Source organism: Athene cunicularia (genome assembly GCF_003259725.1).
Source record: "Athene cunicularia isolate RWA chromosome 28 unlocalized genomic scaffold, athCun1 chr28_part2, whole genome shotgun sequence".
Lineage (NCBI taxonomy): Eukaryota > Metazoa > Chordata > Aves > Strigiformes > Strigidae > Athene > Athene cunicularia.
In genome coordinates, this window is record NW_020799140.1 from 691,814 (window position 1) to 705,861 (window position 14,048).

Consider the following 14,048-nt stretch of genomic DNA (forward strand, 5'->3'; position numbering starts at 1 on the left):
TCCCAGCAAAACAGCTCATCAGTCACGCTCCCCACCTCTCACTTGATCCCATTACTTCAGACTAGTTGAAATAGCATCACTTGTCCTGACCTGCCCGTGAGCTTGGAGGTGGGGTAAGATGTCCTAGTACAAGAAAGTAAGTTACACTCTGCTGCACAGATGACTGGAGTCCCTACCTGGTGATGTAAGAACAGGGGCTCCTCTCTTGCTCGCTCTACCAGCCGTTTCCTTCGCGGGCTGTAAAGGCCTCACTTGTTGATCAGCTCCGACACCCGGCAGAGGGTGTGGTCCCAGGTGAGACTGGCCACAGCCATAAAGATCTTCTTGCACCCTCAGGGCCCCAACAGTCTCAGTCTTGGTCCCTCCATCTTGCCCAGCAACATCCCGTAGTATCCTACTGGCATTTTGGACCATTCCATACTGAGCACCAAGCGGATGTGCCGCTCCCCGAAACTCTTCTGATGTGCTGACCCTCCGCCCGGCGCTTCAGGAGACGTCCGTGGTGCATCGCGCTGCTCTCCTCCGTGTTGTTTCCCTTGGGTTTTATCGCTCAGTCCCTCAGTACCGTGAAACCTTCTGCAACTGCTTCCAGCCACTCTGCATCATCATCGCGAGTAACTTTCATTTCCAGCCAATTTTGCCGTCTGCCTTTCCCTCCCTCTTTTTGGGGCACCTACAACAATACAGAGCTAAAAAAAAAAAAAAAATCCCTGTAAATCTCCCATGGTAACACCTCCGAGGGCTTTCTCTGTGGTGAGGGACCTTTCTGAATGCCTCCGCAAGGGCGAGGAGGTCGCACGCTCTCCCCTCTGCTCACCGACTCTCTGGGACAACTCCAGCAGAGTGAGACGTGATTTCCTTGTACACAACCCAGGAGGACTCTTTCCTGTAACATCATGTTCATACGTGTTTCCACAAATTCCCTCATTTGTTACGCTGCTGTGACCAGTCCGGGTGTCAGACTAGGGATGGCTGTACCTCTTCACATTCCCACTCGGAAACTCAAAGTTTTCCGGTAACAAGATTGACACAAAAACCGGCATTTCGCAGCTGGCAGTTTAACTCCTTCTAGTACGAGTTTGCTCTTGACACCTGAGTGAACTCCAGGCAGGTCTGCTCTTACCCGGTTAGCGAGTTTGCTACGTAACATCTTCTTACCCTCCAGCTTGAGACGGATCTTCTCCGGGATCCTAAGCAGGGAAGTCCCATGCAGGCAGCTCGCTGCATTTTTTTGGCTCTAGCCTGACCTTGTCTCCGTGTTCTTGCCCTGTGCCTTGATGTTCTGACTCCCGCAGTCTTTCCAGCATTTCAGAGATTGGGATTGCCTTTCGTATTGCTTCCCAAGATATTTCTTGGCCTGCTTTATTGCATGTTCACATCAATCTGCCGAAGTGACACGTCCTTTCAACTCTCCTCGTTTAGACATGACTTCAGGTTTTTAACGATGCCTTGCTGGTCTCTGGGACGCCCTCACCTGCAGGCACTCTGTCTGGTGTACGTGTGCCAGTAAGAAAAACAATGTCTCTCACAGTGTAGCCATCCAAGTAAAGGTTCCCTTGGGCATACATGTCTAAATGAAAAAAATGCAGTGGAGGCACATCTCTGACCTTTCCCAAGTGTGTGCAGGCGGAAGGGAACAACTGTGACAAACTGCTCTTACAGGAAGACCCCAAACTGCACTGGATGTCTGGAATCATTCACGTCAGCTGTAATTTTGGGCTAGGACAACCAGATGCCACCCTGGGGGCCGTGGTTTTGCCACTCCTTGACTCACCCATCACACAGCAGCCTGGGAGCACCGGTCAATGTTCTTTTTCTTGTAGCTCACCTGGCACTGGACACCTCATCTCCCACAGTTGCTTGCTAATAGGTGATGCACTTTGTGCACATGTGGTGATAAAGATACAGGGCAAATAGATTCAGATTCCGCTGTGGTGCCCCGAGCTCCACCTGCTCTGCCGGGTTTTTCAGCAGACAAGTGATAGTCTTGCTGCCGGCTTCCTGCAACAGCTTCTCTGTGCTTGGGGCTGTGCTGTCCTAGTAGGGAGGGTGTGGGGGGAGCTGACACCCTGAATTCACAAACAGGATCACAGCACTCACAAGCTTCCCAACACCGGCACAGATGTAGAGAGAAGGTGGAACAACAGGGCGAGGAAGCTGATTACAGACAGAACTTCTTTAAGCATTAGCAAATTGATGGCAAGGAAACTCGCCCCAGTGACTCACCACGGTCATGCTCCATTCCTTGGCTAAAAGCAGCACTCAGTAGTCCTTACTCAAGTCCAACAGCTCTCCTGAATCCTCGGTGTATCCTTTCACAAGAACCAGATTTGCCTCCCTAATAAACTTATCTCAATCTTCAGGGGGACAGCAAAGCCCCGAGGATAAAATTCACCAGGCATCAAGATGTGTCTGCCCCATCTCCACAGCGCACTCTGCGGTCCCCGGGGGGCATTCTGCTCCTCGGGCGGTGTGGTTTTACAACAGGGGCCTTTCCTGGTTTTCTAAAACTTTGTGCAAAAGAAAAAATATATATTAATTTCTCTCCTCCTACCCTTGCAAGTCCAAAGCGTTTCCCCAGCTGCCCTGGCAGTACCAAGTAACCTGGTCCACCCCTAGGTCCTGTGTAGGGCTGCCCCGAAGTGTCGTTTGTTCCAGGGCCAAACGCAGTTTTACCCAGTAGGAGACAACCCAGGCACCTGCAGCTCTCTACTGGCACAGCCCAGTACGGCCACACGCCCTGGGTGTGCTCCATCCCCTCCACACAGGCTGCGCGCGCAGCGACCTCGGAGAGAGCGCCCACACGTCTGCCCCATCGCAGGTCCAACCAGCCACGTTACCTCCTGCTAGGAAAAGAAGGAGAAGAAGCCCAAGACAACCAAAGTTTTCAAAAGTAATTTATAAAGAACGTTTACATTCGGCAGTACAAAATGATACAGAAGCATCCCTCCTGAACACATCACCTGCAGAGGAGTGGCAAGGCTGGACTCAGATTGTGACAGAATAGAGAACATGTCCTTCGAACTTCAAGGTTCCAGAGACAAACCGTTCCCAGCAAACACAAATTTAAATGATGATGCAGGAGCAGATGCTCCTCCCAAAGCATGTCACTGCCCAGGAAATCACTCGCACTGGAACCGCTTCTTCCCCTCTGAAATTATCCAACGTCTTTTGACTGAAACCCAAGACGAGCACGTACAGGCCCAGATCCAATCGCGGTTCACATCTCGTGATCTGAGCGGATTGCTGAAAACCCTCCCGTCCTTCTACGCTGTCTTTTAATTTTATTGCCTTTGAATTTTAACATGTGCCCCACCTCCTTAAATCAGGCATTTCCTTGGTCCGTGTCCCCCTCCTCCCCAGTTAGTACTGGCCCTTACTGGGCACATGGGGAAGTGTCTGCATGGCCTCGGCAGTCTAAGTCCCTGCACTCGTTACAGTGAATCTGTTAATACTTTGGTTTCATAGATTAATTGATTTATCAAACAGGAATTCGCGTCATACTGATTTAACTCTTTTGAAGGCATTCTGGAATCCGAAGCCTAGGGCTACACCCGGTACAAGATACAGGGCAGCTACACAAACTGGATCCAAACTGCGTCATGACTTCATGGACTCCTGCTTTAAACTTGCTGTTCTTGATCCAGCTCGGTGAAGGCCCCCGAGGTAGAAGGGCCACGTTAAAGCATTATTCCGCAAAGTTCAGCAGATCTCTGGGTCCCTTTTCCTCTGAGCGTCGGGGAGATGTGCTCCTTTCCTGCCCCAAGCTAACTCTGTCAACATTTCCCACTGTGCCAGCCCCACCAGGTGAACACACGAGCACTTAAATCAGCGTTGCCTTCCAGTTGATCTCGTTTCTTGTCACCTCCCTTCTCCTGACAGCATTTCCTTCCAAGACGGGTTTAAAGGATTACCTGACAGTTGAGACACAGCTGCTTGGATTTTCCAGCTCTTTCAAAACTGGGATTTGGGTGGGTACTCTCCCCAGTCCGGGTTTTGGAGTTCCCACCTCTGTGGCAATAACGCTGTCAGCAGAGGGGACTGACATCCCCACCAGTCTAAAACTGGTCACATGGCACACAGCAGCATTTTCTTTGGGGAGAAAATGTTTTCTCGTTTGTCTTTCATTCCACTGTGCTGAGTTTTAATTCTCTGAGTGTGTGCAGGGCACCTGTCTTCTTAAAAGAGCCGTCCCCGTATTTAGATTTAGTCTCGAATTTACTCGTTAGCCCTAAACATTAACAGCAACGGGCCAGGGCCTCCGGAGGTTGATCAAGGCTGACTAACGTTAGGTGGTTAAGACTTGACATTGCCAGAGTTTATCCACCTTTTTTTTTTTTTTTTTTTCCCCCAAAAAAAGTATTTTTTTAAGATTAACACATTTAACAACAGCTATGGTACAGTCTAATACAAGTCAAAACACATTGATCCCTTTCTATCTTACAACCTATAGCAAGCTTTTATTGAAGAAAGACCAAAAACTTCCTTCGAATATCACTGACTATAAACACTTTTGTTTACGGGAAGCAGGAATCCAGTTATGATACTGTAATTGCACTCCATTTTACCTACACAATGAGCAGAACTGTTTCTAGAGACGGCGGACTCCTTAAAGACCAGATCAGAAGCACAGGAGCAGTGGTTATCTCTCCTTGACGTGGCCATTGGTGAGATGGGCTCCGCTGTTCCGTGGCTCAGATCCATTCCTCTCCACGTAATTGTTGCTCGTGACGTTGCTGAAATAGGTGATCCCGTTTTTCTCCTTTTCCCTCACCTTTTCTCTTTCTTCATCCTTGTCACTTTCTTCCGTGTCACTTCGCATGTCCTTCTCCATCTACAGAAAGATGTGATTGGGAAGCAATACAAACAAGAGGCAGTGCTAGCTGAGCCACAGCCAGCCACGTGCCTTTGGCACACAGCTCTACTGTCTCCTTCCAGCTTTTATATCGCCTTCGGAAACGGATTCTCTCCCCCTCTTTGATTTCAGCCTCAGCAGAACCCTACCTGTGACCCTGATGAGCATTAGGAATTGCTGTACAGGCTGAGAAGCAGCACCCAACCACAGATGCCCAGCACCGAGGAAAACTGAGACCGAGGGGATCCACACTGCTGCTCCAGGCATCAGCACGTGGAAGAGGGATGGGGAGAGGCAGTTAATCAAACTCCTCAACATTTCCCAAAAGGGCCACGGAGAGAACTTCTGACCACACTCGGCCTGGGTGGCTGCAGGCTGAGCTTTGGACACTTTGACAGGATTTGCTCAACACAAAGCCACTCAAGTCTGATGACAGTTTTACGTTCAGTTTTTTCCTCTCGTTACTGACTGAGAGATCTGCAATTCACTTCTGTAAATATTTAATTCACTGCCTTAAAAGGGAGACAAAATGATAAAATGAGTTTAGAAAAAGCAGCCCGGCACTTGTGGGCTTCCCGGGCTGCTTCTGCTCTGCAATACAAGATGGCAAAACTGGGGACAAATTCACGGTGCCATAGACCTTGTTGGAAACTGCTCCGAGGGAAAGCAGCAAACCCCTTGTGTGACCTGGGCTTTGGAAACCGCTCAGGGTGTGCGAGCCGCTGCACACACACCTGGAGTCTCCACTTCCAGCGTCCTTCTGGGGCTATCTCTCGGATCACACCACCACGTCTCTTTGCTCTGGCGCTCTTTCTAGGGATCACTACACCCAAATGCAGACGGGGCTTGGAAGAATCTAAACTCGCACCGAGCTCAAACTGCCTCCAAGGACCACACGGGTAGGAGATGCTGCCTTCTGTGAACAACCTGGACCTCAGGTCATTCTGGAACTGGCAGTTCAGGAACTACGCAGCAGTCCCGACCTGCAGCACAAGGACAAATAATAACTGATATTCCTAAACTTACCCATTCGTGGCTAGAGAATGTAGCCGAGGCCTTAAACCTAGCAAGATTCACGAAGGAACTCTATAGCCGCATGAATGACAACGATGTTATCGCAGGCTGCTTGTACGAGGGAAAGAAACTGGTACTTCAGGATCTAGGCTGGGCTCTACTTACTGGGAATTAGGGGGCATCATGTGAGAGGGCGGTGCAGATAATCCTGTAGCCAGAGAGGGGAACTGGAGATCAGAAAGGCCCACGAGAAGAATGTGACCTGACTGGAGCGAGAACTTCACGTCTCTCCACAAAGGGGAGAATGTCCTGTGTTCTTGCCGATACTGCTCTGGGCTACTACATCTCATCACCGAATTGGATCTGTTAGGACAATTTTTCTTTGCTGTTCACTGCTGGATATGGAAAGCTCTCAAATGTAATTGTGCATCAAATGTGGCAGATGATTTTTAGATGAAACAGGAAAAGTTCTGGGTATGCTTCAGTAATTTTCTCTCTGATTTCTTTCTAAGAAGGCAATTTATTACCTCATCACTTCACACTGTAATGACAGCACTGGTAATTCAGCCCACGCAAGAATTAGGAAAACAACAGGAGGGCACCTTCAGTCCCGTGTTCGTTTTCTGCCCTGCGAAGCTCCTGTTTCCTAATTTACAAGTAATTTGGTCTGTGCCACCTTAAGGGAAGGCAGACAAAGAAAATGTGGACAATACGGATGAAGATGAGTCTTTAATGCTTGTTCTCAGTTCCCGTAAGACAGAATTGCCCGGTGGGATGCTAATACAACAACTCGTCCCGGGCTATGAGGTCGAGTCCCACAAGGCACCGACTGCTGGGCTGTGTCCTTGGCATGTGGCCAACCTAATGCCACCAGGTCACGCCTTTGATTTGGGAAGAATTTCATGCTGGGCAGCAGTTTGATCTCACAGCAAATACCGCAGGCCGTGGTCAGAAGGAGCAGGATGGATTTCGTTTCAGTTTATACAGCTGCAGCTCAGACATCCGTCTAGGGTTGCTCTGTGACTGATACAGACTGAGCACTGCCTGGGTGCAATCCTGAGTGGATTGTGGTTTGGACATGCCTGCTTACCTCTACTGCTACGGAAGGAGTCCAGACAGCTAGTTTAGACAGAAATCTCTCTTCTACGGACATCTACAGCACCGTAAGACAATCCATACAAAACATGTACGAATGCTCCGGATGATGGGGCAGGGCGTCCCCTCAGCAGGACTGCTGCAGACACAGAACTGCAAGGAGTGGCTGGTACCCCAGAGGGACCTGGAGAAGCAGGCTGGCAGGAACCTGGAAAGTCCCCCAGGAGAAAGCGTGAAGTCCTGCACCTGGGGAGGAACAACCCCAGGAACCAGTACATGCTGGGGCAAACCAGCTTTCCTAAGAAAAACCGAGAGGTCCTGGCAGACACCAAGTTGACCACGAGCCAGCAATGAGCCCTTGCCCCTCCTGGCCTGCGTTAGGAGAGCGGCCCGCAGGCCGAGGGAGGCGATCTTTCCTCTCTGCTCAGCGCTGGTTGTGTCCAGATCTGGGCTCCTTGGTACGAGCGAGACATGGACACACTGGGGAGAAACCAGCGACGGCCACAGAGATGATGCAGGGACCAGAGCACCTCACATGGGAGGGAAGGCTGAGAGCTGGGGCTGTTCAGCCTGGAAAAGGGAATGTTATCAATGTGTATTAATAATAATAATGTTTCAGGTGAAAGGAGAGTGTAAAGAAGACTAAGCCAGGCTCACTGCCCAGTGACAGGAGAAGAGGCAGCGGGCACAAACTGAAACACAGGAGGTTCTCTCTGCACATCAGGAAACACTTTTTTACTGAGAGGGTGACCAAGTGCTGGCACAGAGTGCCCAGAGGGGTTGCCGAGTCTCTGTCCCTGGAGATACACAAAGTCCGGACATGGTGCTGGGCAGCCTGCTCGAGGTGACCTCGCTTGAGCCAGGGCATACGGACGACTTCCAACCTCAGCCGTTCTGTGATCTCAGTAACGCTCTAATTAAAAATTCTGTACTATAAGGGAAGCACTTTTGCACTGGCCTCGCTAATCCTGACAACCTTCCCTGTCTTGATTTCTTACGTTTTGTTACAAATGCAAACCATACCGGACCAACCGTTGGGATCTTTACTCAGACGTCACCAGCCTTGTTCACAGAAATCTCCCCTGGAGTCCACATTTCTGAATATAAGCACCAGAAGTGGACCCCGTGTTGTAGTGACCCATAACAATTTTACTTTTTTGGGGTCAGCTTTCCCTAAGGAGTGTTCCCTTCACCTCACTGTTAGAAATGTACCTGTGTAATTTCCGTAAGGCGAGAAGGACTCCATCCCAGCTGAAGCCCTGTGCTCCCAAGCAGCCCAGGCGGACCCTCCCTCCCCACGTGATGCACAGGGAGCTACAACCTGATCCATACCGTGCCCTGAAGGATGAACTTGTAGACCATGTGAATAATTAGGCAGGACCAGAAGACGTGGAGCAGCTGCAGAATTATCAGGAGAGCATTCACGAAGTAGTAGCCGAAGAAGGGTTGGAATATCTCCATGGAGTAATAGTAGGTGTTATAGAGCACTCTGCAAGAGAGAGGGAATTGCAGTGGAGGGAAAGTGTGTTGTTAGCAGGGCTGGAATTCAGCCCCAGAAAGCTCTAGTCACAGAGGAAGTTTCAGGTCGGTCACCTCCTTCTTTTATGTCACACATGTGAGGCACCATTCAGCTCCCCACCAGAAATAAGCAGGGTGGAGCCGCAGGGCGAGGACTCCCCCTCTGCCGCGCACTTCGGGACTTTGCTACTGTACGAACTCCGAGGCAGACCGCTCTGGTTTACCCCAAGGCAGGTGCAGCGGCCATGTGGCACCGCAGCCTATGCAGAGGGCAGGGACATACGCTCAAGGACTGAAAAGGAAAGGGTGCAGCGAAAGGAACCCAGCTGAATTATCCTGTCTCTCAGAAGGCAGCTTTTCCATTTCTCTTGACTGCAGCAGACTCACGTGTAGGGGAAAATGACCAGGCGGCTGATGAGGAAAACAGCTGAGAAGATCATAAAGAGGCTGTCACAAGTTTTCTTCCACTTCATGTAATTGAATATCTTGGTTGGCTGGAAGGGAGAAAGAACAATAAACCAGCAGGTCACGACAGTGCAGCTGCACATGCTCCAGGAGGCTCATGAGCCGCACAGGATACGATCTACACGTAGGCAATCGTGGCTCTCCGCAGAGCGCCCCAGGCTGGGTCCGGAGATCAGCCCTGAGTTAGGAGTGAAACACCGTAATGCCTGGCCCATACCGTGCTACACCCAAACCAGCCCTTGGCTGAAGAGCACCACCGCTAGCCGGGCCCTGCCTGGCAGGTAGGTTGTGGAGCTCACCTCTAGGAAGCAGTCGGAAGCATCGTGAATCACCAGCACCAGCGTCCCGATGCGGATGTAATTGGCGCAGTAGGAAAAACTGATCAGGAAGATGGTTGCAGCGTGATGGACTATCTGCTCCTTGAAGTCCTGATGAGGAAAGGGGATGGCAGGGAATAAAATACATAATGCGCCTTCTGCCCTGGTGTCCTGGTGCAACTCTTACCCCTCCCTGCCCCTCCCTGTTGGGCTGCCTGGTGCTAGGTGTGATTCCATCCACATCCCCCCCAGCTATACAGCAATCTGTGGAGAGAAAAACCTTGAGGAGCGTGGCTCCCGCCCCTCCCGACTGCTAGGAGACGGCTGTAACGCCCATCATCTCCTGATGGCCTGGCACACCTGTGCCTGGGATGGGGTCAGATGGAACAAGAACAGAGTGGAATGTTCATCAGATCGTTGTGCAACTGCCCGAAGAGACCAGAAGGAATCTGACAAAGGTCAGTTATCTTGGACCCTCTAAACTGCGACCACCAGAGAGACCCTGTGAGCCCTCCCGGATCGCAGCGGGCTGGGACCAGCGTCTCCCCTGAGCGGGGAGCCTCCCAGGAACCCAAACCCTCAGGTGTCGTCTGCTCCAGACGGCCGGCCGGGGCGAAGTCCCCTCGCTCGAGTCTCAGTTACCGCCCGTTGAGCAATGCCAAGGCGTTGGGAGTATTTGCTCTAAACTCAAGGGGGAAATTTTCCTTGAGCTGGCTTCTATTTCACACATTCCTTCTCTGTTTGTTGGGGGGGGGTGTGTGGGTACGTGCCCTTGTTCCTGTGTGTGTTCATCCCTTTTGTGTTCACTTTACTCAACCCAAACACCTTTGTTTCTGTACGCATATGTCCGTTTTGTGCACGTGCATGTCCATATCTGCATAAATTAAGGCACCGTTCAGTAAGTTAAGAGTGCATCTTGTAATTTCGGAATCTGTAAGCCACTTTCTGAATTATTTTGTCCTGATAAATTGCTGTAGTTATTAATAAATCTAGATTTCTTACGAAATCATTACCGTATCGATGCTTTCACCCAGGACACCTGGTTAAAGCATGCCTCCTGCAGGCAGCAATGAGATCTCCACCCAATGACGGAGAAACCTCCACAGTAAGGACTCGCCCATCTCTCTTCTACCAAACACCCTCTACAAGTGCAGGCAACTAAGAGATGGAGGAATGAAGAGTTTAGGGCGTAAACTGAGGATCTCACAACAACGAACACTCCTCTCCCTCCACCAGTAATGATCTGCTGACGGTGCAAATCAGGACAGAAGGGCCAACGATTCCGTACAAATTCAACATAAAGCGTTCTTCCTTCCTGTCACAAAGTCTGCGGTGCCTGTGTCCCTGCTCCGCGCCCCTGTCCGGGCCTTCTGCATCATCTCACCCCCCCCGGCTCACTGACGGAGACTCAGGACCACCCTGTAATATTTACGCGGGTATTTTCCCATCCTCAGTGCATGTGTAGGCCTGTGTAACCACGCATCACCCTGCCCGTCGGGGCACTGGCACCTAGGAACACGCGCAGCTCAACTGGCAGAGAATCGGCTCTTTTCCTGCCTCTACCATCAGTGCAGCCTAGACAACTTTAAAGTTTGGGTTTTTTAAGTTTGGATTGAGAACTCTGCAGTAGTTTGCACCTTCCTGTGTCAGGGTTTGTGTTCTCCACTTCCCAGAGGAGAGGGAAGCCAGTGACTGGGAATGGAATTCCCTGGGAATGAGCAAGGACAGAGTCCCCCAAAACCTCAGACTACTCTGCACTCTCAGAGCTGACTTCCCCAAGGGTTCAGTTTGGGTCCTGTCTGTGCTTGGTTCTTCCCTGAGGCTGTCGCTCACCTTCCTCTTCACATCAAAGGGCAGGGTGAAGACCAGTGACCAGTAGAACGAGAGCTCTAGCATGTAGTACCAGAACAGGGAGGGCTGGAGAGGCTGTGAGGGGGAAGAGACAACGAAACACCCATCAGATAAAGCAGAGCGAGGGCTGGAAGTGCAGCCCCCTTCCTAGGAAAAAAGACGATCAGGCAACCAAACCAACAAAACTAGTTCTTGCAGCTCCAGGGGAAAAATACTTCAACTGCACAATGTGGTTACTGACTAAAAAGTCGTGATGCTGAGGTGGAAGCAAACAGCAGGGGAAATTCCATTTTGCTGCATCACGTGGAACATTTAGGGAACCACCGGGAATATTCGGAATATTTTTAGGATTTCTTCAGCGCTGTGCAGGTTCCTGAGCAGTCAGTACAGAGTTTCGAGAACTATGTAAACCATTTCACTATGGTGAAATAGGTAAGTAGCAACTAAATAAATCATTCCCTTTTTAAGATTCAGGGAGAGGCTTCAGACACTTTGTACTCTATCACAGATTTTTCTCAGTTTAATTAAACTAATGGGTGCAATCCTAGCGTGAACAGTGATTTGCATTTTTCTGAGTCATTTTTCTGGGGTTTTACAGCTGGAAAACGAAAAGTTTAGACCCCCCTCAGCAAGGTGTGTGTTATTTAATGAGTAATTTTTCACCGTTGTAGCACTATATGGCCTCCTTAAACCCAAACCTATTTGATTTAAAAAAAATTTTACTATGGCTAAAGGGGCTTTGCAGCGAGCATTTCCAAAGAATCATGGAGTACGGTGCTCCCAAGTTTATCTGGGCTTTCTCCACCCAAACTGTTGCTCACAGATTTTAGTTTGCTTTCCTTTGCAGCGCCAGTGATGGGCCACAGGAGGAAGCCCAGCTGGATGCTACCAGGGGGCACAGTAACATCTGCTGGGCTGGTACGTGCTGTTCACGCTCTGGGGGTTACCCAAACAGGAGCTCTGGATCAGAAGGGATTTTTTTTTTTTTTCCCCCAAAGAGAAGATTTATTTGGAAGAATTGGCATTTCTTTTCTCATTGTCTGTAGCACAGGGCATGGTCTGTTTAGTAGAAATTGTATTTATTACACTCCTCCTGCTAATACACAGGTTTGTCCTTGACCTTTCTCACTCTTTGCCAGGGGGATATTACTAGCTCTGGTTTTGGTCTTTCCTGTTTGTTACAGACGTTGGGAAGTGCGTTGGGTTTACATAGCAAGGGTTGGGTAGAGGGGTGCCACAAGCTGCCCTAGGTCTGACAGAGCCAGAGCCAGCTCCAAGACAGACCCGCCACTGGCCAAAGCTGAGCCCATCAGTGCCGGGGGCAGCGCCTCTGGGGTAACACACTGAAGGGGTAAAACCTGCAGCGCAACAGCAGCTGGAAGAAAGGAGGGAGAATACACGAGAGAAACAACCCTGCAGACACCAAGGCCACACCGGAGGAGGAGGGGAGAAGGTGCTCCAGGCGCCAGAGCAGATTCCCCACAGCCTGCAGAGACGTGCCTGAAGAGGGCTGTGACCCCACGGAGAGGAGCCCACGCTGGAGCAGGTCTTCTGGCAGGACCTGTGGCCCCACGTGGGAGCAGTCTGCTCCTAAAGGACTGTACCCCGTGGAAAAGATGCACTGCGGAGAGGTTCATGGAAGACTGTCTCCTGTGGGTGGGAGCCCACGCTGGAGCAGGGGAAGAGCGGGAGGAGGAAGGAGCGGCAGAGACAACGTGTGATGAACTGACTGCAACCCCCACTCCCCGTCCCCCTGCACTGCTCGGCAGGAGGAGACAGAAAAATCGGGAGTGAATTCAAGCCTAGGAAGAAGGGAGGGGTGGGGGGAAGATCTGTTCTCATTATCCTACCCTGATTTGTTTTGCAATAAATTAAATCTCCCCAAGACAAGTCGGTTTTGCCCCTGACGGTGACTGTCCATCTCGACCCACGAGCCTTTCACCATTATTTCTTGCCCCCCGTCCAGTCAAGGAGGGGGGAGATAGAGCAGCTGGTGGGCACCCGGCAGCCAGCCAGGCTCAACCCACCCCAGGGTGCCACTATGATGGCTTGGCTTGTTCTTGAAAAGACACGTACGCCAAATGTACAGGACAGGACACGAGGATCCGAGTGACCCTTTTAGTTTTACATTCCTACCCAAGCACCACCTATTCGTATGGTTTGACTTTTACACTGAACGACAGATTTGCCCTTAAAACTTCTGCCTTTGAGAGACAGCGGATTGTCTGGAGACTTGGCTTGAAAAGATTACTACCTCACTCTTCACTATTTGTTCTGTTTCCTGGCTCGCACTGTTAAAATTGTGCATTACCTTTCCATTTACAGGTTTGCAACCTCAATTTACAGGCATGAGATCCTCCTCTAAATTTGACTGCCAGACCAAAAAAATCCCTGGAACACAGGCGGTCTTCGCTTTGTCTTGGTACTAGGATCAAGTTTCCTTCAGCCTCCTCTTAAATTAATGAAAGATTTTATTTCCTATCCAGGAAATCCTAGACTGTAAAATCCTCTGCATGGGAGCTCCCTGCATGGTCATACAGGAGATTACTATCCTGCTAGAAACGCTTCCCAGCTACTCTCACAGGACAGAGGAACCTCTTCCAAAGTTGGAATCGGATTTTTCACTTCGGTGAAATTTAGCTCTTTTTACTACGTCTGCTCTGGCATCCGCAGCAGTGTGATATAGGAAGGCTTTTGCTATCGAACAGCCCACGGTTGTCCTCTCTAAAGAATTCCGAGCATGTAAAAACATAAAGGGGAAAGGCAGAGCAAGCAAAACCTCCTGTGCTCAGCAGGCGAAGGCCCTTTATAACTCTTTCAACTCAAGCTATAGGAGCAGAATAACAAGGAGGCAGTTGGGCAAAAAAGTGCCTGGCTTCTGGTTGCTATCTTTGCTTCTTGTGTCGATGAACATGAAGCAAGTTTTGTTCCTA

General features: G+C 50.3%; 1 protein-coding gene across 5 annotated transcripts in view; it reads right to left on the reverse strand.

The window, feature by feature from the left end:
- Nucleotides 1–2,880: 2,880 nt before the first annotated feature.
- LOC113489464 (ceramide synthase 4-like) overlaps nucleotides 2,881–14,048 on the reverse strand; it is a 43,711-nt gene continuing 32,543 nt past the window's right edge. For all 5 annotated transcript variants that reach the window (XM_026865180.1, XM_026865179.1, XM_026865182.1 and 2 more), the window contains 5 exons: nucleotides 11,098–11,190; nucleotides 9,247–9,375; nucleotides 8,870–8,976; nucleotides 8,297–8,453; nucleotides 2,881–4,834 (listed from right to left, as the gene is read on the reverse strand). In XM_026865180.1, coding sequence (XP_026720981.1) covers nucleotides 4,643–4,834; nucleotides 8,297–8,453; nucleotides 8,870–8,976; nucleotides 9,247–9,375; nucleotides 11,098–11,190 — 678 coding nt within the window. In that variant the 3' untranslated portion in view covers nucleotides 2,881–4,642. The remainder of the gene's footprint in view (nucleotides 4,835–8,296; nucleotides 8,454–8,869; nucleotides 8,977–9,246; nucleotides 9,376–11,097; nucleotides 11,191–14,048) is intronic.